Here is a 27,687-nt window from a genome sequence, read left to right as displayed (position 1 = left end):
CGTAAGTTATGCCTGCCTGGAGGCAGGCGTAACTTCTGCAACAAAGGTAAGGTGGTGTTCTAGGTAGGGCTGGGGGGTGGGTTAGGTAGGGGAAGGGAGGGGAAGGTGCAGGGGGGTGCAGGGGAAGGTGCATGGGGGTGGAAGGAAAGTTCCCACCGAGGCCGCTTCGATTTCGGAGCGGCCTCAGAGGGAACAGAGGCAGGCTGTGCGGCTCGGCGCACGCAGATAGCACAATTGTGCACCCCCTGTACGCGTCGACCCTGGATTTTATAACATGCGCACACATATTATAAAATCGGGCATAGATTTGTTTGCGCTGGGTTGCACAAACAAATCTACACCAACGCGTAGATTGTAAAATCTGCCCCTATATGTGTAGAAGGGAGGGGGGAAAAGGATATCAAACTTTGTGGTGAATAACGAGACTGAGATTATCCAGATGATCTGTATTGTTTATTATGTGTTTTACACCAATAAAATTGTTCATACAAAAAAAAAGAAAATAAGTGTGGGAGCTTGCTGGGAAGACTGGATGAGCCATTTGGTCTTTTTCTGCCATCATTTCTATGTTTCTATCTTTTCTCTGACAATGGTTGCTCCCCTGTGTGAATTCTCATGTGTTTTGTGAGAGCACCCTTCACTGTGAATCTTTTATTACATTCAGTACATGACAATAGTCTCTCACTGGTGTGGATTCTTTTGTGTTTTGTGAAGGCCCACTTCACAGGGAAGCTTTTAGTACATTCACTACATGAGAATGGTCAGTCCCCTGTGTGGATTCTCATGTGTTTTTTGAGGGCACCCTTCAGAGTGAATCTTTTATTACATTCACTACATGAGAATGGTCGCTCCCCTGTGTGGATTCTCATGTGACTTGTCAGAGCACCCTTCAGAGTGAATCTTTTATTACATTCACTACATGAGAATAGTCTTTCCCCTGTGTGGATTTTCATGTGACTTGTGAGGGCACTCTTCACAGAGAAGCTTTTATTACATTCACTACATGAGAATGGTCGCTCCCCTGTATGGATTCTCATGTGACTTGTGAGGGCACTCTTCACAGGGAAGCTTTTATTACATTCACTACATGAGAACGGTCGCTCACCTGTGTGGATTCTCATGTGACTTGTGAGGATACACTTCACAGGGAAGCTTTTATTACATTCACTACATGAGAATGGTCGCTCACCTGTGTGGATTCTCATGTGACTTGTGAGGATACACTTCACAGGGAAGCTTTTATTACATTCACCACATGAGAATAGTCTTTCCCCTGTGTGGATTCTCATGTGTTTTGTGAGAGCACCCTTCTCAGTGAATCTTTTATTACATTCACTACATGAGAATGGTCGCTCCCCTGTGTGGATTCTCATGTGACTTGTGAGGGCACTCTTCACAGGGAAGCTTTTATTACATTCACTACATGAGAATGGTCGCTCCCCTGTGTGGATTCTCCTGTGTTTTGTGAAGGCACCCTTCCAAGTGAATCTTTTATTACATATACTACATGAGAATGGTCGCTCCCCTGTGTGGATTCTCATGTGTTTTGTGAGGGCACTCTTAACAGGGAAGCTTTTATTACATTCACTACATGAGAATGGACGCTCCCCTGTGTGGATTCTCATGTGACTTGTGAGGGCACCCTTCAGAGTGAATCTTTTATTACATTCACTACATGAAAATGGTCGCTCACCTGTGTGGATTCTCATGTGACTTGTGAGGGCATACTTCTGCATGAAGCTTTTATTACATTCATTACATGAGAATAGTCTCTCACCAGTGTGGATTTTCATGTGTTTTGTGAGGGTACTCTTCCTATAGAAGCTTTTATTACATTCACTACATGAGAATAGTCTCTCACCTGTGTGGATTCTCATGTGACTTGTGAGGGCATACTTCACAGGGAAGCTTTTATTACATTCACTACATGAGAATGGTCGCTCCCCTGTGTGGATTCTCATGTGTTTTGTGAGGGTACTCTTCACAGGGAAGCTTTTATTACATTCACTACATGAGAATGGTCGCTCCCCTGTGTGGATTCTCATGTGACTAGTGAGGGCACCCCGCATAGGGAAGCTTTTATTACATTCACTACATGAGAATGGTCGCTCCCCTGTCTGGATTCTCATGTGTTTTGGAAGGTCTCTCTTCTCAGTGAATCTTTTATTACATTCAGTACATGAGAATGGTCGCTTTGCTTTTTGGATTCTCATGTGTTCTGTGAGAGTACCCTTCATAGGGAAGCTTTTATTACATTCGGTACACATATATGGCCTTTCACCTTTGTAGATTTTCTGGTTTTCGGAGAGGCATGATTTACTAATGAAATGTTTTCCACATTCAGTACAAGAGAATGGTCTCTCTCCTGTGTGGATGCAGAAGCTTTTCCCACACTCCGTGCAGGTAAATGGTTTGATTCCAGTGTGGATTGGCTGGTGTTGCGTGAGGTTTTTGTTCCTAACAAAACATTTTTCACCTTTAGTGCAAAAGAAGGGTCTCGCTCCAGTGTGGGTTTTATAATGTAATTTTATCTTATACTTACTAATTAAACTTTTCCTCCAATCATTGCAGGGGAATGGTGGCTCTGGTTTATGTATGTTTAGGTGCACATTTAGATTTTTCTTCTGACTGAAGCTTTTCCCACACTTATTGCATAGAAATAGTGTGTGGAGGGGGTGGGCATTCTGGTGTAATATTAAATGTGATTCCTTACCAAAGCTTTTACCACAGGATTTCTTCCCTTTCCCCTCCCTCTGGTGAAGGACTGCAGTCTTTTGATCACTGTTAATCCTCTGGCAGGGTCTCTCTGTGCTCACTTGTCTCTGCTGCTCAGGGATGACTTTGACCTCCATCTCACACGCAGTGACTGCATCCCGTGAGTCTCCTGCAGAGTCTGTCTGCTTCTTCTCTGACTCCTGCTGTCTATTCCTTGTGTTTCTCCTCTCAGTCCCCTGTGAAACATCCTTAAAACCATTTCCTGATTCTCTTGGGATCAGCTGTTCTTCCATAGGATGTTCTTCTCGATTCTCCTCCTTTATGTGCTGTGTGATCTCATCACTTGCTGGTGATAGAAGAAGACATTAATCATGCATTAGTGACCATGCAAATGGATCTGGGTTTCTGCTCCTATAATCACTGCTCTGGCAGTGTCACACAGTGATAGAGCTGCGCATTTCTGACCAACCACTAGTGACCATGAAAACCATCTAAAAATGGGGTTGGCACCAAAAGCCTTATGAGATGAGCTCTTAAATATGTATAACCTAGAGGAGAGGAGAAAGGGAGATATAATAGAGACACTTCCATACCTGAAAGGTAATAATGCTCAAGAAGTAAAATTCGCTGAATGGAAAATAATTTGTAGAGCAAAGGTCATGATATAAAGTTCCAAGGGGAGAGACTAGGAATAATATCAAGAGATATTTTGTTTTCACAGAAAGTGTGGTGGATGCCTGGAATTATCTCATGGAAGTGTAGGAGATGAAAACTGTAACAATGTAAAAAAATAACAGCCAGATAAACACAGAAGCGAGAGAAGATGGAGAGAATGAGAGATAAGAAGTCAGGAACGTAGGCGAGGTTGCTGGAAAAAACCAGATACTCCATAGATAACATCTGAGAGGGAGAGAAGAGGGAGGAGGGGGGTAGGATAAGCTTGGAGGGGAAGGATGAGAGTTGCCACAGAAAGACAGGGCTGAGATTGATATCCAGAGAAGGGCAGGTGTGAAGACAGTGAGATTCTCTTAGGGCAAGAGGAATGGACAAGGCAGAAGACAGAATAGCCGAGGAGGTGGAGAATATGGGAGGCTGACAGTGCACCTGATGTTCCCAAAGGAAAGAAATGGGGAATGAGATTGGGTAGGGTTAGCGTCAAGAAGAGGAAGGACAATGGCTGCATAGGTAGAGGAGAAGGGAAAAATGAGACAGCTAGAAGCATGCAGACAAGCTGAAACCTCCCTATTATATCAGTGCAAGGCTAAGTATGTCACGGGGTAATGACAGCATTGAAGCAAGCTCAGACCTCTTGTATCCTGCTGTTCATATTCAGCTAATTGTAAAACAAGAATGCATGCGACCGTAAGTGCATGTGGGGGTGAGTGAGCAAAGATATGCTGGAGTTTTAAATTATGTGCACAAGTACGTGTGTAAGATGTAAAATACGCCTAGCACGTGTAAACGAGCAGATGTAAAGCACATTTCTTCCTTAAGAATTTGTCGGCTTTAACACATGCAGGGAAGAGGATTTTAAAACATGCTCAGGTTAAACACAGTCCAAGTTTTACCCATTAGCCCACCAGTTTTTCCAGTCCATCTCAAGGTCATCAAGACCCTTCTAGTTCTTCATCCTGTACTCCCCCCAGTTGAACAAGACCCCCCTCACCCTATCGTGTTAGTCCTAAAAAGTGATTTCTGTGGACTTACACATCATCAGGAGCAGCAGGAAATATACACAGCTAACAGTGTGCCACGAGCAGCAGCCACTGGATTTACACACTTAACTGCTAGCCCCACCCCTTTTTAGCATGAACAAGTAATTAGCAGCTTTTGAAATTCATGTCGCTCACGTGCGACCACGTATTTATCTTTTAGTGCGAGTAACGCTTTTAAAATTTGGCCCATTCAGTTCTGTATCCGGGCAGGTGGGATCAGTAGTCCTGGGCCTGCTGCTGAGGGCTCAGTCAAGTCCCTTGAGAAACTGTGGATGCTCCCCAGCAGGTGCCTCATGTAAGACATCTGAGATAAATTTCTAGACTGCCTCACAGGGACAGATCTCACGTGAAAAGATCCAAACAACCAATCTTAGGTGCCAGCTCAGACCCAGAGCAATGCTGGAGCTGGAGTCAGGAGAAAAGTCATAAACGACCTTCAATAAATCAGCCCTCGAGTTCGCTAAACATGCAGATAATGCAATTTTTACCTAGGGAGATGAGGGTCTCATAATTCTCCTTCATCACCTCCCTGTAAAGCTCCTTCTGCCCTTCATCTAAATACCCCCACTCCTCCTGGGAGAAATAGATAGCGATGTCCTCAAACATCACCCGCACCTGAAACACAAAGCAGAGACATCTCAACTGGATTTATTCTAACATTTTATCATGGAAAAGAGGACACTAGGACTCCTCTTCCCCAAGAAATTACAGATTTGTTCTCTCTGTGTTGCTTCTACAATCAGTTTCCTCCATAGACCCCAGGGTTTTCAAATCAAACTGGAAAACATTCTCTAATACCAGAGACAGAGAATATGAAATGTCATTGCGTGGATAAATCACATTATAATAAAAAGGAAGCTACAAGAGCATTATCCAGATCATCAGGAACATCTGGTTCTATTCCATGAGGAGGACTCACTGTGCTAAATCCTAACAGGGGAGGAAGAGTTTGGTATCCTGGGCAGTGACATATCTCCCATTGTGATGTACGAATTCTGTATTTAGGGGTGTTGCAAACAATGGGCACATAGGGATCGTGCCCCAAATCTCAAACAGCTCTTTTGTTTCCTTCTCTGCAGGGAAAAGGAAAGGAGAAATTAATACTTACCTGATAATTTCCTTTCTTCTGCATTCAGGCAGGTCAATCCACACAAATGGGTTATGCACCTCTACCAGCAGGTGGAGACAGTGTAAAAGCTGATGACAAGGACATATAGGTCTGTCCTGACATCAGCCCGCAAGTATTCTCTGGAAAAGCCAAACTGTGGACAAACTGATTATACATGAAGATAACCACTTATGCTTCCAACCAATTGAGAACACTGAGCTCAGTCAAAAGAGCTAACATTTACTAAAGTAAGGAGCTGGTCATGACACTTACCAATCCTGAAACGAGTAACAGATATAACACTCTGTGTCGTTCGTACTGTTTGAAACCTCGGATAAGAAAGACCAATAAAGACTAGCTCTAAGAGTCAAACAGAGAAGTTTAATATAAAGAAAGGCATGGTTTCTTTAGGAGTAGCAAGCGTTACAATCAAGCGGTGTAAGCTCAAACCTACTCGGTGATCTATTGTTCGCGCACAGGTTTATAAAGGTTTGCCTTTAGCCAATCACCAGGTGTCTGCATCTCCCCGCCCCCTTAACAGATATCCATTTATTAAAATTTGGGTATGTATTTGCCCTGCGACTAGGGGTGTTCGCACTGCTCCTCTGTGATGTACGTGGAAGCTGGTTTCTCTTCTTTGTCTAAGTTTTGTTTTCCTTGCTCTGACGTTTCTCATTGCTTCATCATTCATACATTCCCCCCTTGAAGGGTTTCGCCTAGGAACCCTTCACACCTATCTGCGTCGCACATCGCCTGTCTTAGGTTGTTCCGCCTGATCAAGGCTATTCCTTAGTGGCTAGAGACTTACCCGTCTTCGTACCAATTTGCTCTTTTTTCACAGATGGCTGTTTCTTGTGGTAGGGAATGATGTATTGATGTCCTTAGAGTCCAGGAGCATCAGGTTCAGGGTTTCTGCTTGGTTTAACATGATCCATGCGCTGGTCTGGGTCACCAACATTTCAGACACTTGATCTCGACATCTTCATAGGCAGATACAGAGGCATGGTAGGCACAGGCAGACACCAAGTCCTAGCAAAGCAATTGTACATACGGAGCCAATCAGAATATTCAAACCCGAGCCTAATCCAGAGAACCATGATCCAAGGGATTCAAAAGGATCACTGACTTAGAATCTTTTTCATGTCTGCATCGGCACGTGAGCAATAGACATCATGTTCTGGGTGATCTCTTCAATTACTTCACCTTTATCATCTATTTGTAGGCAACAGTTACTGAGGTTAAATTTTCCACATAGTCCTCCTTCGGAGGCTAGAATATAATCTAACACTAGACGGTTCTGGGTAGATGGCATTCCGGAAACCCTTTTCTTGTGTAGCTAGTATTCGCAGTGTTTTTGCAGTTTCATTAGTAATTATCTCAACACCAGCTTGTAATCTTATAATACGGTTTAATATATATATCGGGGTTCTGTTACCCCAGGAGGCGGGGTCGTTATAGGCCACTATACACTCTGGGGGGCCATTCATCACCCTTACAATTACCTATCTTAAGGTCTCGTTTCCTTCTTGAGCCGGGGTAAGTGCTGTACAGGGGCATCTCTAACTGTTGACCCATCTGTAGGGGGATTAGGAAAAATGAGGGACAAATTGTATCCTTGGTACAGGCTCCAAACAATCCCTTTGGTAAGGAAGAGTGCACGTAGGCACCACATATCGAATATAATCCATGCGGAGCAAGCCAGCTCGGAGGAGTGGATCCATCCTTCAAGGAAAGGAAAGGCTCACTTTCCTAATCGGTAAAGTTTGGAGTTACGGAAGAATTGGGCCAATGGGAGATTATCATTTGAGCTTTCGTGGTATAGTTGAGGGAGGATTGTGACAAGCAAGAGGAATTGCCTACAGCTATAGTATGCAATATTGTGTAAGGTCTATGGATACACCATGTTGCAACAATGGAGTGGGCCAATATCCACTGTGCTTTCCCATATCTGGATGCTAATTGAATACTAGAAGCATTATAAGGAGTCTTCCAATCCCATTCTTTCGCTTTCCAAGGACAATTCTCTCCCATATTGGTACCTCCGCAAACATAACAATTAGAGACATGTAGGGACACCGTTATAGCATTGGCAAGATCAATAAACAGGTTTCGGGCGGTTTGGGATACCAGGAAAGGTTCTTGGACATGCTGATAGAATTCCTTGAAAATGGCAGAATGATCCAACGGACTCTTACGGGTGGTAACCTTCTGAATGTAAAAAAACCCTCCTGGGTCAGTTCCTGTGGCATAGATTCGGATGCCAAAAATGTTGCCCCGTGTGCGGAGGAATTCGGATGGTTTAAAAAGGGTAAAGTTAACCTTATTACAGGCGTTCAGGGCACAGCTTGACAGGTCCAGTACTAATGTTAAGGAAGCTGACTTATGTGTAGTATGCCAAATGGCAAAGGCAACGCAATCCCAATATCCACAATAGGAATATGCTATCGTGGAGGCACAATGGTTCTTGGTTCTGTATATATGGGGCCATTGTCGTGGATATATATATTTGTGGTTATGCATGTAGGTGTGTTGCCATTCTAGGGAACTACCACAAGTCTGAAAGAAATCCCAGTCCGGAATCAGGAAACATACCTCAAAGATAAGGGAAGCAGGCTTGTCAATGGGGGGGGGCAGTAAGACAGATGTTAAGAGTTGTCCCTGGGACAATGCTCCTTTGTGAACTTGCAGCCATTGTCGAGCAGGATTTTCAGTAGAATCAAAACAAGTGGTCTCTCCATTATGTGTACACACACTGCACTGGGTGGAATTATATGTGCAATGTGTGACGGTCCCTTGACATTCGTACCTTGTCTTATATAGCTATGTGGATGTTTTGGTTATACCATCTATGGTTATGGTGATACAAGCATTATATGAGGTCGGATCAGTTGTTGTGTATATGGGTGACACAAATATACCAATCAGGAGGGATAACCTAGCAAAATAATTGAACATCATCCTTGTTTACAAAACTCATATACCAAAATGGAAATACAGGAGTAGACCAAGGGTGGTGAAAATAACAAAAAGGATCAGTATAACACACATCCAGGTATCAAAAGAAAGGAACAAAGGTTCGTGAAACATTTCAGTCTTTCAGTCCGGGTCGTCAAACGGGAGCAATTGTCCTTGAGAGACCATGTTGTGGTCTGGGTCTGTTAGCTGTGGTTGTGGGTGGATGTCTTTAAGATGAGTCCACACTGTGTATTGTCCTAATTTAACGGTTGTTGGGGTGATGGCAGAAACGGAAAGGGTCTTACATACACGGGGTCTTTCCAACTCTTGTGCGAATAGTTTTCTCCACACTAGATTTCCGACCTTTATAGATAGAAGGTGTTCTGAGTCGGACTGTGTCTCATCCAGAGTACCTGCAAAGGAATGAATGTAGGTTAATGCAGCACATAAATTCTTCCAATATGCAGGGAGACGATCCATCATGGCTGTACTGGGGGTTACCCAAGGCATAAACATACCTGTTTGTAACTGGAATGGTGACAAATGCAAATTGGAGATGGGTGCATTTCGCAAGTATAGTAATGCCCACGGTAAACAATCTAACCAAGTACTTTTGGTTTGCTCCATAAGTAGCCACAATCGGGTTTTTAGTAACCAGTTTTTAATAATCCGTTATATCTTTCTACGAGACCGTTGCTCTGGGGCCTGTAAACTGCCACTCTGCGATGGTGGCATCCCAGTAATTGCGTAATAGCGTCCACCAATTTGTTGACAAAGTGGGTGCCGTTGTGGGTAACGATGCAGTGTGGAAATCCATGTCGTGGAATGATCTCTTGATAAAGCACTTTTGCCATAGCGTCACTAGTCTCATTTCTGCAAGGGAAGGCTTCTATCCAGTGCGAGTATCTGTCAACACAAACCAAAATTACCCCAGTATTGACTGGGTAAATGTATCGGGACACGCTAGAGCAGAGCTTTCCAAAGTGTGTGTGGCGACACTTTAGTGTGTCGCCTGAGGTGTGCCGGTGTGTCGCGCAAGCCCGGTGCACGTGACACACCAGCAAGTGGGAGTTAATGCGGCCGCCGGTGGACCTCATCCCACTGGCGGCTGAGCAGTGAAGTTTCGCTGGGCTGGGCTGTGCTGTGTGCCGGAGACACACAGCAGAAAGATCGGCAGGGCCGTGGTGGAGCTTACATCACCACGGCCTGAAGAAAAAGGTCACGCAGGTGCTCCTCCTCCTTCCTGCCCACGCGGCCCTGGAAGAAAAATGTTGCCGGAGCTGCACGGGCAGGAAGGAGGAGGAGTATCAGCCGCGTGCAGAAGAGAAGAAGTGGGCTGAGAGAAGGAGAAGGCCCGGTAGCAGGGTCCCCACCGTGGATCGGCCCACGAAGAACAGGGACGCCGCTGCCGCGGATCGGCCCGTGAAGAACAGGGACGCTGCTGCTGCAGATCGGCCCACGAAGATCAGGGACGCTGCAGAGCCCATCCTGCAGCGATCCGTGAAGAGGAGCCCAGAGGTAAGAGAGAGGCTGAAGGCCTGTAGAGTGCGTGTATGAGATGATTTGAGAGATTGTGTGCGGGAGTGAGGACCTGAATGTTTGTAGAGACAGCATGTGAGAGCCTGTGTGTGTGTGAGAGAGACAGCATGTGCCAGTGAGAGCCTGTATGTATGAATGATTGTATGAGAGAGCATGTGACAGTGAGAGTCTGTACTTGAGCAAGACAGCATTTCGGGGAAACACGGTAGCAATGCCTCTGTCTAGAAATTCTCATTTTCTATTGGTCAAATTTCAATTCTACATTTGATTTTTTGCTTTTCCAAAACCAAGCTCGAGGTTTAATTTATTTTATCATTTTTGATAAACCACAATTCAACATAAATCAAAAATGGTTAACAATACAAATAAATCTAAAATCTAATGCAAGTGTATATCATAATCATAAAGATTAACAGCAGCAAAGAAAACAAATATTACAATCCCTTATCCTAATATCATATCACATAATAAATAGCACCCAACCCTATTTCAATTTATCAAGCTCCGTATCCATCAAGTGGCTGAAGGATAACCCCACCTCTCTTTCTAACCGGGAGACGCTGTTAGGCGTTCTCATGGGTACTTTTCTACTGTGGCGGGGGTCTCCAATTTTCTGGGAGCTAATGTTGACATCTTTCTAATTGGGCCTGAGCAGAAGTTCCAGCTTCACCTCCCCTCGCAGCACTAATGTAGCTGAAGGGACTTTGTTGAGGATGGAGAGGGAGGTGCACGATCTCAGGTTTACTGTTTTTCATAATCGTGCTTTTGCTGATACTTCCACGGTGAAACTCACCTGGTTGGGACAGGTCACAGGTGTGCTAGGATGTCCTATTCTAGGGCTGGTGTTTCCTTTTCTTTGTCTCTAGTTTTTTTTTCTTTTTCTCTCGGTCTCACTCATGCTTTGTTAATTATCACAAGTCTGAAACATGGTGAACTCAGTTAAATACATTTCATTGAATGTTCGGGGAATTTCATCTCCCTTTAAGAGAAACCGTATTTTGCAGTTTGCACGTAGACGGGGGGCCCAAATTCATATGCTTAAGGAAACTCATGTGATGAATGCAAAGCATGATAAATTGAAACAGGGTTGGGTGCTGTTGGAGAATTACTTACCTGATAATTTCGTTTTCCTTAGTGTAGACAGATGGACTCAGAACCAATGGGTATAGTGTACTCCTGACAGCAGTTGGAGACGGATCAGATTTCAATCTGACATCAGCCCCTAGTACATATACCCCTGCAGGAAGTGCAGCTCTTCAGTATTCTCCCTTGAAAAGCATTGTGGATATATGTGTGACTGACTAGAATAACTTCATAACTTGAATAACTTGATTAACTTTATAACTTGGATAACTTGATTAATTTGAACTGGTTGAATTGGCTATAGCTGGAGACCACCAGTGCCCTCAACCGGGAAACGTCGACACCCGGTAGGATGGTTGTCCTAGATGAAGGAAAGCATGGCTTACCCTTGATTCACTCGCTCCCGGGGATGTCCCCAAGAATTCCATGAGTAACGGCAGCCGTGGGTGGAATGCTGAGTCCATGTCTACACTAAGGAAAACGAAAGTATCAGGTAAGTAATTTCTCCATTTCCTAGCGTGTAGCAGATGAACTCAGAACCAATGGGATGTATAAAAGCTACTCCCGAACCGGGTGGGAGGCTGGCCGTGACCCACTTAGTACTGCCCTTGCAAATGCTATGTCCTCCCGAGCCTGAACATCCAAGCGGTAAAACCTGGAGAAGGTGTGGATGGAGGACCATGTCGCCGCCCTGCAGATCTCAGCAGGTGATAGTATCTTGGTTTCCGCCCAGGACACTGCCTGGGCTCTAGTAGAATGGGCCTTGACTTGTAAAGGCGGTGGCTTGCCTGCTTCCATGTAGGCCGCCTTGATGACTTTTTTGATCCAGCGGACTATGGAGCGGACCATCTATTCGTCCTCCACAGCGGAAAGAAGCCGCTTCCCCCTGCTTCTTTCCGCTGTGGATGACGAATAGATGGTCCGACGTTTGTACGGACTCTGACCTTTCCAGGTATCTGGCTAAGAGCCTGCCAACATTGAGATGTCGTAGACTTCGAGCCTCTTCCGAATTCTTCTGTTCATCTGGTGATGGTAGCGAGATGGTTTGGTTGAGGTGGATGTGGGACACCACCTTGGGTAGGAACGACGGAAACGTGCGCAGCTGGATGGTTCCCGGGTTGAGCCTGAGAAACGGCTACCGGCAGGACAGTGCTTGTAGCTCCAATATATGATGAGCTGAACAGACTGCCAGCAGGAAGGCTGTTTTCAATGTTAATAGCCGGAGGGACAGGCCTCGGAGAAGCCTGAAGGAGGATCCTGCTAGGTAATCTAGGACCAGGTTGAGGTTCCAAAGAGGCACCGGCCACTTTAGGGGTGGTCGGATGTGCTTGACTCCTTTTAGGAAGCAGGAGACATCCGAGTGAGAGGCTATGCTGCCACTCCCACTCTTGAGTTCGTAGCATGACAAGGCCGCCACCTGTACCTTGATGGAGTTGAGGGACAATCCCTTCTGCAGTCCGTTCTGTAGGAATTCCAAAATGGCAGGAATTGTGTGTGGCATGACGTTGTGGTCCTCACACCAGGTTTCGAATACTCTCCAAACCCTTATGTATGTGAGGGATGTGGAGAATTTGCGTGCTCGGAGTAGGATGTCAATTACTGCCCCCGAGTAACCTCTCCTCTTTAGGCAAGCCTTCTCAATGGCCAGGCCGTAAGAGAGAATCGAGCTGGGTCCTCAGAGTATCGGCCCCTGTTGGAGCAGGTCTGTGTGTGGAGGAAGCAGCAGGGGGTTCCCTGCCAGCAGTCTTCACATGTCTGTGTACCATGGTCTTCTTGGCCAGTCCGGGGCCACTAGAAGTACTGGTCCCTTGTGGTGTTCTATCTTGTGGATGATCGCACCCAAAAGAGGCCACGGCGGAAAGACATATAACAGAGCCTCCTGTGGCCAGGTCTGTACCAGGGTATAGATTCCCTGGGACTGGGGATCCCGCCTGCGGCTGAAGAAACTGGGTACCTTGGCGGTGGACCGGCTTGCCAGGAGGTCCATGGCTGATCAACTGGAATGCTGTGGTTGACAGTTTCCATTCTCCTGGATCTAGACTTTCCCTGCTGAGGTAGTCCGCTGCGACATTGTCTTTCCCAGCAATGTGGACAGCCAAAATCTCTTGGAGATTCACTTCTGCCCATGACATTAGGGGGTCTATTTCCAGTGACACCTGTTGGCTTCTGGTTCCTCCCCGACGGTTGATGTAGGCCACTGTTGTGGCGTTGTCTGACATTACTCTGACCGCTTTGCCTCGGAGTCTGTGAGCGAACCTTAGGCAGGCTAGCCTGACTGCCCAGGCTTCTAGGCGATTGATATTCCATCCCGACTCTTGTTCGTTCCACTGCCCTTGGGCGGTGAGCTCCTGGCAGTGTGCTCCCCATTCTCATAGACTGGCGTCTATGAGAATGGGGAGCACACTATGAGTAGGATCCAGGTTGGGGAGGATAGTCTCGTTCCCTGGCTCAGATGGGCTTCTTGTAGCCACCATCATAGTTGGGCCCAAACTCTGTCCGGGAGCTGGAGCCGCACAGTGTAGTTCTGGGACAGAGGATTCCATCATGATAGAAGCGAGCGTTGTAGGGGTCTCATGTGAGCCCGTGCCCATGGGACTACCTCCACTGTGGATGCCATGAGACTGAGAACTTGTAGGTAATCCCATGCTGTGGGGCGAGGATCACTCAACAGGGTTCGTAACTGGGTTATCAGTTTTGATCTTCTTGTCGGTGTCAGGATGACCTTGTCCTGTTTGGTGTCAAACTGGACTCCCAGATATTGGGAAGGCTGCAGGCAGCTTTTGCTTGTGTTGATCACCCAACCGAGTCTCTCCAGTAGAGCTTGGACTCTGTTGGTGGCTTGGTGGCTTTCCTTTGGGGATTTCTCTCTGATCAGCCAATCGTCTAGATAAGGCTGCATGCGGATTCCTTCCTTCCTCAGTGCTGCTGCCACTACCATTATGATCTTGGTGAACGTCCGGGGTGCAGTGGCTAACCCAAAGGGTAGTGCCCGGAACGTAGGATCGAGAAGCGTAGGAAACGCTGATGCTCTTGATGGATTGGGATGTGTAGGTAGGCCTCCAACAAATCCAGGGAGGTAAGGAACTCTCCCGGCTGTATCGCCCTTATTACCAAGCATAGGGTTTCCATGCGGAAGCGGGGAATCTTCAGGTAACGGTTGACCGCCTTGAGGTCCAGGATAGGTCTGAACGTTCCTTCCTTCTTGGGAACGATAAAATAGATGGAATAATGGCCAGTATTTATTTGTTGTGGAGGCACTGGTGTTATTTATTTAAAGAGTCTTCTATACCGATGTTAGTCGAAACATCACCTCGGTTTACATGGAACAAAAGCAACGGAAATTACAAGTAACAGGGGAAGGGGTAAGGGGTACAAAAAACCAATAGGAGAGCAGAGAAGCATAGGAACAATTAACAAGTGAACTATAATGTCATAAGAACAAGGTCATAGTCAAATTCAGGTCATGATCATGATGTTATCATGGTGTTATCGCCTCTAAGGCTAACAACCTGGTCAATGTAGCTTCCACTACCACTCTTTTTGAAGGGTCGTGGCAGGGAGATTTCATGAACTTGTCCGGAGGGAGGTGGTGGAAATCCAGATAATATCCCTCTCGAATGATGGAGAGGACCCACTTGTCCGACGTTATCTCGACCCATCTTTGGTAGAATAGGGCCAGTCTGCCCCCTATGGCTTCTTCCTTTAGATGGGTCATCTGATTCTCATTGTGGGGTGCGGCTGGGGTCTGGGCCCGAGCTGGCTCCTCTTTTATTGCGCTTGTTCCGAAAGGACTGACTCCGGCTTGCGGGGCGGGCCGCCTGATATGAGCTTCTATATGGGTTGAAGTACTGTGACCCTCTGCCCCTGGAGGTCCGTGGAAAGGATCACTGGTTTCTCTTATTCCTGTCCTCCGCTAGCCACAGCAGTGGGGACCCGCCCCACTTGTTGGCTAGTTTCTCTAGTTCGCTTCCAAATAGGAGTTTTCCCTTGAAGGGCATCCTTGGGAGTCTTGTTTTGGAGGATGCGTCGGCTGACCAGTTTCGGAGCCAGATTTGTCTTCTGGCTACCACTGCGGATGAGACTCCCCTAGCTGCCGTGTGTACCAGATCCGAAGCAGTGTCCACGAGAAATGATACGGCTGGTTCCAGGGCTTACCCAGGAGTGATGTTCTTGGTTTGCGCTAAGCAGGCGCGTGTCACCACGGCACAGCAGGCCGCGATCTGTGAGGACATAGTGGAGACATCAAAGGACTGTTTGAGGATAGATTCCAGATGTCTGTCTTCAGCATCCTTGAGCGCTGGGTCCTCCTTCCACTGGGATCGTAATGCGCTTCAAGAGTGCACAAACTATGGCATCCTCTTTCGGACATGCCAGGAGATTTTTGGCAGCAGGGTCCAGAGGGTACATGGTTGCCAGAGCCCGGCCCCCTTTGAATGTGGTTTCTGGGGCCTCCCATTCCAGGTCAATTAGTTGCTGGACGGCTTGTAATAGTGGGAAGTGACGTGAGGTCTGACGAAGTCCCTCCAAAAGTGGGTTCGGCTTAGGTTCCCCCGAGGCGCTTGTGCCCGAGATGGCAAGCTCTTTCAAGTTTTGCGTGACTAGGTCTGGAAGTTCGTCCTTGGTGAAGAATAGTCTCATGGTTCGATGGGGCTCTGGCCCCGGAGGGAGTTCCCCCTTCCTCCAGGGGTTCTGGCTCCTCCTCTGAGATGTCTGTGTCCCCGAAGGTGGGGCTTCTGGGCAGTGGGCTCACCTCCCTGGACTTAGAGGGTCCTGGTATGCTGGGGGTCTCTGGTGGTGCCTGTGGCCGCATTGCAGGAGGTCCCGGTTGCACGTGGATGAAGATATGCAGACCTTTGAAGAATTCCACCCAGGAGATCGAAGCTGGGTCTAGACTAAGGGGCACCGTGTCCCTGGGGAGCCCCGTTTGAGGGGGGTCCCGCTGTGTGGTGCCAGGTCCGGCGTACCACTGGAAGGGGTGGGGTCTGGTCCCGGCTGGGGAGGGCCATGAGCTGGGTCCCCTAGGGCCTCTTCGCAGTGAATGCACAGGGCCGTGGCTTCCTCATACTGGGCCACTCTAATATGGCATGCTGGGCAAAGGCATTGAGCTTTTGGCTTAATTTCAGGTGGAGCCATGGTTTTATGCGTGTATATACAGTTGTGCGTCGAAGATGCGCGTGTATCTAGCGATGTGCGTGCTGTTGTGCGCGCGGGTCGGAGTTGTGTGCTCGGCACAGTAAGCGCGTAGTTATGCGCTTAACTTGTGCGCACGACTCGCCTGTAAGCGCATGGATCGAGATGGCGGACAGGGTGGCGAGCAGGCTAAGAAGGCGATGGCGACCACGTGGACAAGATGGCGACCACCTCGGAGGGTCTCCATGTGGGAGGACCCTCTGTTCTGACCGGGGTCTGGCCCGGTTAGGACCAATCAACCCGGTGGCACTGGTCCCGGCTGGTGACCTGTGCGTCTCCTCCAGCTTTGGAGACCGGAGACTTTAAAATAGATTTCTACCCTACCTTGTCCCGGCGCTTCCCAGTTTCGTTCTGGGTGGTCTCCGGCTGCGGGGGGAGAGGGCAACCTTCATCGCCGCGCTCGAGGTTGCACCCGCTGCCTCTCAGCCTCACCCGATGTCGGGGCCTAGGTCCCCGCCGAAGGTCGGCCACCAGACCGAGCCTTACCTCCGAGGGATCGTGGAAATCGCCTCGGGAATCTCGACTGGGGGAGGGACCCACCGGGTGTCACTGCAGGAGAGTGGGGCTCGTCTGTAGAGGTAAGATTTCTTAATTTGGGTTTGTTTGGTAAAATTTACTCTAACGCGTACATAGAGTCCCTAACTGCTATGGAGACGGAAAATACTGGAGAGCTGCACTTCCTGCAGGGGTATATGTACTAGGGCTGACGTCAGATTGAAATCTGATCCGTCTCCAACTGCTATCAGGAGTACACTATACCCATTGGTTCTGAGTCCATCTGCTACACGCTAGGAAATTATTATTTTTCACATAATACTCTTAGTAGGGGGGGATTTCTATGCTAGTGGATAAGAACTTGCCTCTTATAGTGCTTCGGCGGCATAAAGACGAGGAAGGGCGCTATGTGACTCTGGACTGCGTGCTCATTAACAAAACATTCACCAGAGTGAAGGTACATCACCCTAATAGTGATCAGGTGTTGTTCTATCAGGTATTGACGGATTCTCTTGCAGTATTTGGCTTTGACCATCTGCATCTGGGTGGTGCCTGGAATGTATGCCCGGACTCGATTTTGGACAAAACATCAGTATCTGCTTCCGGGACCCTGCCCCGAGGGAATTGACGGAGGCATGTGTGCTCATGGATATCTGGAGATTTCTATACCCTACTGCTCAGGACTATACCTTTCACTCCCCTGCTTTTGTCTCTACAGTTAAAAGTAGTGATATTTTGGTGAGTAAGTTGTCTGATCTTCCGCCTGTGGAAATTACTTTGGTTCTTGGGGCAGGGACTCCAAGGATATCTCTTTGGAGGCTGAATATGGCTTTGTGAAGTCATCGCCAATTTCCAATATTGCTGAAGGACGCTATTTCTGAGTTTAACATTCATAATCCAGTCGAGAATTATTCCTGGTTCTCCGTTGGGAAACTTTTAAGGCTTGGTTTCAGGGTAAATAGATTAGTTTTGCGAGTTTCCTCAAAAAAGAGCACTTGGCTAAGGTTCGTGATCTGACAGCCACAATTAAGCGGCTGGAAGATCAGCATAAACAAGATTGCTTAGCCCGCACATATAAGCAGCTGGAGGCCTGTTGGCAGAATTGCATATTCTTCACCTATATACGGTGGAACAGGCGCTCAAATTAATGAAAGTTAAATTCTATCAGCACGGGAACAAAGCTGGTGCCTTCTTGGCTCGGGCAGTCCAAAAAAGGGCAGGGAAATCTGTTATTCTGCAGATTAAGGGGGATTGGGGTGAGGACGTATCTAGTTCCACGGGTATAGAGCAGGCCTTCTTATAGTATTTTTCTAAACTGTACACTGATCCACCTCCTGCCTCTCCTGCAGATATTACTCAGTTCTTGGCACCCCTAGGGCTTCCTCAATTATCTGCTGTTCAGGAGGAGTTTTGATGGTTGCTATTACCTCCCTTGAGGTACAGAATGCAATTACATTGTTGCCTTGGGGTAAATGCCCAGGTTCTGATGGTTATTCCATTGACTTTTTTTTTTTTTTTTTTTTTTAAATACCTGCTGGAGGTTGCTCCCTTTTTAGTATCTATGTTCAACCTTGCTGGGAATCCGGACTTTGGCCTGGGAACTTTAGCTTATGCTATAATCTCTCTTCTTTTTAAGCCTGGGCATGATCCTTCAGAGTGTGAGTCTTATAGGCCTATTTCCCTTCTTAACACCGAGTTGAAAATATTGGCTACGGTTTTGCAGCTTCGTCTCGACTCGGTTCTTCTATCCCTAGTACACAGAGACGAGACTGGTTTTGAAAAAGGGTGAGTCTCAACCTTTAACACCAGACGATTGTTCATTATTCTCCATCTGGCTAAGTGTCAGGGTCTTTCGGGGTTGTTTTGTCTTTGTGATGAGGAAAAAGCCTTCGATTGGATCTCTTCACCATTTTTATTTGCGGGCTTGCAATATGTGGGTTTGCATAATCAGTTTATTAGCTGGATTCAAGCTATGTATTCTAATCCAAGAGCTCGGCTTTTGATCAATGGATTCTTTCTTCTTTTTTCTCTATAGCGATCTGCTTCCAGCCTGATATTCATGGGGTATGGATTGGGAACACTGAGCACAAAAGTTCTCTTTATGCTCTGCTCCTACCCTGCTGGGACTCATGGGGATCTTGCAGCTTACAGGAATAATTGGGACAAATCTGAGATGTTTTCCTGGGGTGGGAGGGTTTGTCTGCCAAACTGTCTGGATTCCTTCATTGTGGTTACTGAGGGATTCAACTATCTCAGTATTAATTTTCCCAGGGGCTGGGCTTTATACACAATTTTGTGGGTCTTATTTGTACGATTAAGAAAAACCTACTGGATTGGGTGGATCTCCCTGTTTCCTGGACTGGGCGGATAAATTTACTAAAAATGAACATGCTAGCAAAGCTCTTATACTTGTTCCAACATGTACCATACAATATGCCTCTTCAAGGGTTCGATGATCTTCACAGTTGTATGACAAAATTCATTTGGAATCATAAACCAGCGTGAATTAGTTTCGCTCAGTTATGCATGTCTAAGAGGCAGGGTGGAATGGCATTGCCGAACCTGAACGTTTATTACTGGGCTGCTCGACTGGTGTGTCTTAAGGGATGGGCTGGTCATAGCGATGCTCCATAAGTAGCGTTAGAAAGTGTACAATTGGAGGGTGGTTCACTCGCTGTGCTGCCATTTCTTCCTGATGTCTCCCCGGTGAGACGTAGAGCTAGCAGGGGCCATCCTATTATCTCACACACTCTCAGGCTATGGTCTCAGGTCCTTCATTTTCTCAGGGTGTCTACTGGGGAGATGTTGCCCATTGCACGGATTTATGGGAATACTTGTATTTTATGATATACATCTCCTGAAAGTTCAAAACCTGGAGAGGCCTGCGTTTATGTACGATTATGAACTCTGGGATGAGGATGGTCGCCAATCCTTTGAGGTTTTATGTGAGGAGTATAATTTGCCTGAGCATACGCAGGCGTTGAGATGTTTCTTCGCCACTGGGGGTCGTTACATAAAATGGAGACTTATCTGGGGGATCCTGATGCCTCCGCTAAGGGGATAATGGCCATTTATTGGGGCATTCTAGCTCATCGGCTTGGCGAGGAAACATCCCAGAAACTGATTGTGCAATGGAATTCAGATCTGGGTACTGCCTACGATTCTAAGGTTTGGAAATACATTTGGCTAGATGCTCATCACAGCTATATCTGTGTTAAACAAGTTGCACTAATGGTTCAATTGTTACATCTAACTTACCAAACACCCCTTTTCTATAGTAAAATTCTTGGGGACGCAACAGTTACGTGTTGGCGGAGTTGCAGTAAGTTGGGAATGTACATGCACATGTGCTGGTGCTCTCAAAGTGTACATCATTTTTGGGGTCAGGTAATGCAGGAAATCGCTGATATATTAGGATCCCTATTGGTATTACTCCTCCATTGGGTCTTCTTGGTAGATGGGTGGGCTCAGCGATTCTTCGGAAATACATTGGTGGGTCACTTATTGCTTGCTGCTAAGTTTATCATTGCCACCTTTTGGAAAATTAGTCCTGGGATGTATCACTGGCAGGATCAGGCTTGGGTAATAGCAGATATTGAGCGTTTGTGATTTGCTTTACGAAATGAAAGTTTTAAATATCAAATTGTTTGGGGCCCATATTAGGGTTACTACAAGACGGATTGAAGATTCTTGTTTCATGGATGGGTGGGGATGACTATGGATTGTATTGTCTTTCTCAGATTTTGTTGAAGCACTATGTATCTTTTGTCTTTTTGTTCCTGTGCTGTTTGAAAATCTGTTAAATAAAAAAATGATAAAATAAAAATGAGGAGAGGGATAGAAGTGATAGGAGGGAGTGAGATTAGTAGGAAATGAGAGGCAATAATGAGCCTTGGTGAGACAGCCAGAAGACAGAATAGGAATGAGGAGACAGAGAAAGCCAAGAACAAGCAGACGCAGAGGACAGATTCAAACCACAGACATAAAGATTGGAAAATGATTTTAAGTTTGGTAAAGATTTCTGTGCTTTCTCGGAAGGGCTCAGAGGCAGGCGTTATCTGCACTTTTCTTCCAGCCCTGCAGTCACCGGGGTAAATAAAGCACAAGGAAGACAGGAAGGGATTTGCAAGCTGAAGAGGGGAAGCACCACATGCAGCTGTTGCCCTGCAGCCGGGTAGACGCTGAGTTGCCAGGGCTCCGGGCATGGAGGTTACAGAGAATCTTATATGAACTCTGCTGGCCTGGGACAGTCTCTAGCCTGGAATCTGTCAGTGCTGGGAGAAGAGCTGAAGGGGGTGGGGAGGCAGGAGCAGTACAAGAAAAGAGCAGGGAAGTGATCCAAGCCTGGGGAGGAGGGGGAATCACAAACTGAAGGGCGAGCTGAGCCTGCCAATAAAGGGAAGCCTAACCTGCTGAGGAGGCGGGAGGATGGGGGAGCAGTGAAGGGTGAACCGGGCATGTAGAGGGGAAGAGATGAGGGTTGAGGAGAAACATGCTCCCAAATATAAAAAGAGTCAGAGTGTGCCCATGCAAAGAGGAGCAAGACAAGATTAGGGGACTTTGAAAGGGGGGTTGAGAAAGAGAGTGGTGGGGGCAGGGGAGCCATTGTGGTGTGGAAGGGCAGTGCATCTCATCACCTCGCCAGTTCTCCCTTTTCCTTTATTGAGCTGTGATAATGAATGCAGGCAGCCTAAGATGGAGAAGCCTCTGTGCTACTTAATCCCAGGGTAAATGCCCTGTTTCTCCATTGAGCTGATGAAGCGAAGATAAATCTACAAAGCTCATCACAGATGTTATTACGTCGGGAAACCTATAACCTTTTGATTAATTAATGCCATGTATCAGCTTCCTAAAATGCAAAACATGAAGATTCCTGACTCAGTTCAGATTTCTTAATCATTTTAAATGAATGCTCATCCCGAATGGATCACTCCCTAAATTTGTGCCTGAGGCAATGGATCTGAACCCTGCCTTTCCTAGCTCACAGTCTGCTGATCCAACCACTAGGAATATGCGGGGAACTAAGAAAAAATAGCACACAAAAATATTTTACCTGCATGATATTAAGGGTGAAATAGAAAATAGCTACACCTCCAGAGGTGCATCCTCCTACCTGCTGAGCAGAAAGCCCTGCAGCCATTCTCCTGCCCCTTCTCCAGAGCAGGATTTCCAGCCCCGGCTCCCTCCCTGCACGGTCCCTGGGGTGGGGGATGGGAACAGTCCCAGGCTGCATCCCCTGCCCCCCTCCTACCTGCTGAGCAGAAAGCCCTGCAGCCATTCTCCTGCACCTTCTCCAGAGCAGGATTTCCAGCCCCGGCTCCCTCCCTGCACGGTCCCTGGGGTGGGGGATGGGATCAGTCCCAGGCTGCATCCCCTGCCCCCCTCCTACCTGCTGAGCAGAAAGCCCTGCAGCCATTCTCCTGCCCCTTCTCCAGAGCAGGATTTCCAGCCCCGGCTCCCTCCCTGCACGGTCCCTGGGGTGGGGGATGGGATCAGTCCCAGGCTGCATCCCCTGCCCCCCTCCTACCTGCTGAGCAGAAAGCCCTGCAGCCATTCTCCTGCCCCTTCTCCAGAGCAGGATTTCCAGTCCTGGCTCCCTCCCTGCACGGTCCCTGGGGTGGGGGATGGGAGCAGTACCAGGCTGCATCCCCTGCCCCCCTCCTACCTGCTGAGCAGAAAGCCCTGCAGCCATTCTCCTGCCCCTTCTCCAGAGCAGGATTTCCAGCCCCGGCTCCCTCCCTGCACGGTCCCTGGGGTGGGGGATGGGAACAGTCCCAGGCTGCATCCCCTGCCCCCCTCCTACCTGCTGAGCAGAAAGCCCTGCAGCCATTCTCCTGCACCTTCTCCAGAGCAGGATTTCCAGCCCCGGCTCCCTCCCTGCACGGTCCCTGGGGTGGGGGATGGGATCAGTCCCAGGCTGCATCCCCTGCCCCCCTCCTACCTGCTGAGCAGAAAGCCCTGCAGCCATTCTCCTGCCCCTTCTCCAGAGCAGGATTTCCAGCCCCGGCTCCCTCCCTGCACGGTCCCTGGGTGGGGGATGGGATCAGTCCCAGGCTGCATCCCCTGCCCGTCTCCTACCTGCTGAGCAGAAAGCCCTGCAGCCATTCTCCTGCCCCTTCTCCAGAGCAGGATTTCCAGCCCCGGCTCCCTCTCGGAACGGTCCCTGGGGGTGGTTGGTAGCAGCTTCCGGTCTCAGCACCGGGTCGCGTTCCGAACAGGGAGCACCGCCCCTTTCCAGCAGGAAGTGACATCCCAGGGTAGAAAAAGACTATGGCCCATCTAGTTGGGATGGACGCTGGGAAATGTAGTCCTGCACTGTCTTTCCTCGGGCTGAGATTTTTAGGAATTGTGGGAAATGTAGTCCTAGGGCCGTGGGTGTTGCAATTGGCTGATTAATAAAGCCAAGTCCAGTTCCGTTCATAAAAACCAAAATGGGTAACTCTGCAGCCTCTCAGAGAGATTGGGGAGCAGGGGGAGGGGAAAAGAAAGAAGGAGGGGAGAGCAGGGCGGTGGGAGAAGGAAAGAGGGAAAAGGGAGGGATTCTGGGGACAGAGCAGGGTGAGGAGGCGCAGGAGGGAGGGAGACTGGGAAGGATCAGGGAGAGGGTAAGGAAGAGAGAGGATGTGAGAGAGAGCCCCCTCTGACTGCTGCCCTCTGCCTCCCCCGCCCAGCACTGACAGCAGGAGCTGAGGCTGCACACAAGGCTGCAGGATTCAGGATCAGCTGGGACTGCGCTCTCAGGAATATTGGGACTGGCAGACTGGGAGCTCAGATTCATACATTATACCTGGAAGGAGAGCATCAGCTGATGAGGAAGGAAGCAATCCTGGAGCTAGGACCTGCCCTCAGGATGATGTGGTATCCTCTAGCACTGAGAATAGTTCTCCAGGAGCAGGGACCCAGGAGGGAAGACTGGGAGCTCAGATTCATACATTATACCTGGAAGGAGAGCATCAGCTGATGAGGAAGGAAGCAATCCTGGAGCTAGGACCTGCCCTCAGGATGATGTGGTATCCTCTAGCACTGAGAATAGTTCTCCAGGAGCAGGGACCCAGGAGGGAAGACTGGGAGCTCAGATTCATACATTATACCTGGAAGGAGAGCATCAGCTTGATGAAGAAGGAAGCAATCCTGGAGCTAGGACCTGCCCTCAGGATGATGTGGTATCCTCTAGCACTGAGAATAGTTCTCCAGGAGCAGGGACCCAGGAGGGAAGACTGGAAGCTCAGATTCATACATTATACCTGGAAGGAGAGCATCAGCTGATGAGGAAGGAAGCAATCCTGGAGCTAGGACCTGCCCTCAGGATGATGTGGTATCCTCTAGCACTGAGAATAGTTCTCCAGGAGCACGGGCCCAGGAGGGAAGACTGGGAGCTCAGATTCATACATTATACCTGGAAGGAGAGCATCAGCTTGATGAGGGAGGAAGCAATCCTGGAGCTAGGACCTGCCCTCAAGATGATGTGGTATCCTCTAGCACTGAGAATAGTTCTCCAGGAGCACGGGCCCAGGAGGGAAGACTGGGAGCTCAGATTCATACATTATACCTGGAAGGAGAGCATCAGCTTGATGAGGAAGGAAGCAATCCTGGAGCTAGGACCTGCCCTCAAGATGATGTGGTATCCTCTAGCACTGAGAATAGTTCTCCAGGAGGGAAGACTGGGAGCTCAGATTCATACATTATATCAGTGGTTCTCAACCTTTTTTTGGCCAGGACACACCTGACATGGTTCTCACATGCGTGACACACTGAACATGTGACCATCACGGGGCTAAATGTAAACATGCACTCTGCATCCACAGGAATCCCCTCAACCCCCAGCAATGAGTGCAGAACAGATCTAGGGCATTACCCTGTACAACTCGCCAAACAAAAAAGATATTCTGGTTCTGATGATATCCCAGTAAAAGCAAAACAAACTCCTTTTACTACCAGGCACAATAGCCTTCCTTATGAAAAGACAGTAATTTACCACTAATGCATATCCTACTGAGAAAACACAACAAATAAGATTGATACAAATGCCTACATGCTAGTTAAATACCTCACCTCGGTCACACACCCGTCACCAAGTACAGAAAAACCACAAATTATAAATATGGAGAAAGAAACTGGAATGGAAAACCAAAAAAGCCACTCTGCATGCAGTGCGAACCTGGAGAAATGGAAAGAGAAATATAGCACCTAACAGACTCTCAGGATTTGCAATAATGCACACAAACTAACCCTCACAAAGTTACACCTGTATTATGGAACACACTAAAACAAATGTACCTACAAATGTCTGTAAAAAAAACCAACTTTAAATAAATACATTTTAAAAAGTAACAATCCTATCTAAGAAATACAACTATTAAACCAGGCCCAAAACACTAATACATTTCCTATTGGGAAAACAGAATAAGCCAAGCTGCTATAGAGCCCCACACAGAAATAATTGTAAAGCTATACTAAAAATGTTACAAAACAACTGCTCAACAGAATAATATCCAACAATTAAAAACTCATAAAAATTATTAAAACATGTCCAAATATCAATAAAATATTTCAAAACAGCAGACATCGCATAATACCCAATAATTAAAATGGCAGTCAATCAAGAAAAATAAATTTAAAAAGTCGCCTTTACTTACCCTCTCCAGCCCAATAGCACTCACCAGAAGCAGCAAGGGCTGCTGAAGCTCTGTCCTCACAGTCCTCTTCCTTAGCGCCCACAACCAGTCATTCACACACACACACCCAATTAGACCCCACGACCAGTCTCGGTCTCTCTCACACAAGTCATCTTCCTGACCAGTCTCTCTCTCAATCACACTCATGGTCTCTTATATACAAGCTCACAATCACACACAAATGCTCTCGCACCCATTCACACCAGCTCTCACCCAGGCTTCCATTAACACCCACACACACAAACTCTCACCCAAGCACCCATTCACACCCACAAGCTCTCACCCAGGCTTCCATTCACACCCACACACACACAAGCTCTCAGCCAAGCACCCATGCATCCATTCACACACAGACACACCAGCTCTCAGCCAGGCACTCATTCACACACAGACACACCAGCTCTCAGCCAGACACTCATTCACACACACACACAGACACACCCACTCTCACCCAGGCACTCATTCACACACACACACCAGCTCTCACCCAGGCACTCATTCACACACAGACACACCCGGTCTCACCCAAGCACTCATTCACACACAGACACACCAGCCCTCAGCAAGGCACTCATTCACACACAGACACACCAGCTCTCAGCCAGGCACTCATTCACACACAGACACACCAGCCCTCAGCAAGGCACTCATTCCCACACAGACACACCAGCTCTCAGCCAGGCACTCATTCACACACAGTCACACCAGCCCTCAGCAAGGTACTCATTCACACAGACAGACACACCAGCTCTCAGCCAGGCACTCATTCACACAGACAGACACACCAGCTCTCAGCCAGGCACTCATTCACACACAGACACACCTACTCTCACCCAGGCACTCATTCACACACAGACACACCAGCTCTCACCCAGGCACTCATTCACACACAGACACACCAGCTCTCAGCCAGGCACTCTTTCACACACAGACACACCAGCTCTCACCCAGGCACTCATTCACACACAGACACATCAGCTCTCAGCCAGGCCCTCATTCACACACAGACACACCAGCTCTCACCCAGGCACTCATTCACACACAGACACACCAGCTCTCACCCAGGCACTCATTCACACACAGACACACCCGCTCTCACCCAGGCACTCATTCACACACAGACACACCAGCTCTCACCCAGGCACTCATTCACACACAGACACACCCGCTCTCAGCCAGGCACTCATTCACACACAGACACACCAGCTCTCACCCAGGCACTCATTCACACAGAGACACACCCGCTCTCACCCAGGCACTCATTCACACACAGACGCACCCGCTCTCAGCCAGGCACTCATTCACACACAGACGCACCAGCTCTCAGCCAGGCACTCATTCACACACAGACGCACCCGCTCTCACCCAGGCACTCATTCACACACACACACCAGCTCTCACCCAGGCACTCATTCACACACAGACACACCCCGCTCTCACCCAGGCACTCATTCACACACAGACACACCTGCTCTCACCCAGGCACTCATTCACACACAGACGCACCAGCTCTCAGCCAGGCACTCATTCACACACAGATGCACCAGCTCTCAGCCAGGCACTCATTCACACACAGACACACCCGCTCTCAGCCAGGCACTCATTCACACACAGACACACCAGCTCTCAGCCAGGCACTCATTCACACACAGACACACCAGCTCTCACCCAGGCATTCATTCACACACAGACACACCCTCTCTCACCCAGGCACTCATTCACACACAGACACACCCGCTCTCACCCAGGCACTCATTCACACACAGACACACCCGCTCTCAGCCAGGCACTCATTCACACACAGACACACCAGCTCTCACCCAGGCACTCATTCACACACAGACACACCCGCTCTCAGCCAGGCACTCATTTACACACACACACCAGCTCTCAGCCAGGCACTCATTCACACACAGACACACCCGCTCTCACCCAGGCACTCATTCACACACAGACACACCAGCCCTCAGCAAGGCACTCATTCACACACACAGACACACCAGCTCTCAGCCAGGCACTCATTCACACACAGACACACCCGCTCTCAGCCAGGCACTCATTCACACACAGACACACCAGCTCTCAGCCAGGCACTCATTCACACAGAGACACACCCGCTCTCACCCAGGCACTCATTCACAGACACACCCGCTCTCACCCAGGCACTCATTCACACACAGACACACCCGCTCTCACCCAGGCACTCATTCAC

At 48.2% G+C, this 27,687-nt stretch overlaps 1 protein-coding gene and 1 long non-coding RNA gene across 2 annotated transcripts; both read right to left on the bottom strand.

Moving 5' to 3' along the window:
* Window positions 1-857: 857 nt before the first annotated feature.
* LOC115083570 (oocyte zinc finger protein XlCOF6-like) lies at window positions 858-4,973 on the bottom strand (the record flags this gene model as incomplete). Its single annotated transcript, XM_029587468.1, has 2 exons — window positions 4,919-4,973; window positions 858-3,061 (listed from the first exon to the last, which is right to left on the bottom strand). Coding segments are annotated over exons 1-2 (2,238 nt in total), but the record flags the coding sequence as incomplete, so codon positions are not given.
* A 926-nt stretch (window positions 4,974-5,899) lies between these two features.
* LOC115083571 lies at window positions 5,900-23,258 on the bottom strand. The gene is made up of 2 exons (XR_003854359.1): window positions 22,879-23,258; window positions 5,900-8,906 (listed from the first exon to the last, which is right to left on the bottom strand). It is a non-coding gene; the product is annotated as an uncharacterized LOC115083571 (long non-coding RNA).
* Between the last annotated feature and the right edge of the window lie 4,429 nt (window positions 23,259-27,687).

The sequence above is a fragment of the Rhinatrema bivittatum genome, chromosome 2 (assembly GCF_901001135.1).
Source record: "Rhinatrema bivittatum chromosome 2, aRhiBiv1.1, whole genome shotgun sequence".
In the NCBI taxonomy this organism is placed as follows: Eukaryota; Metazoa; Chordata; class Amphibia; order Gymnophiona; family Rhinatrematidae; genus Rhinatrema; species Rhinatrema bivittatum.
The sequence above is the reverse complement of the archived record's forward strand: the minus strand, read 5'-3'. Positions and strand labels throughout refer to the sequence as shown.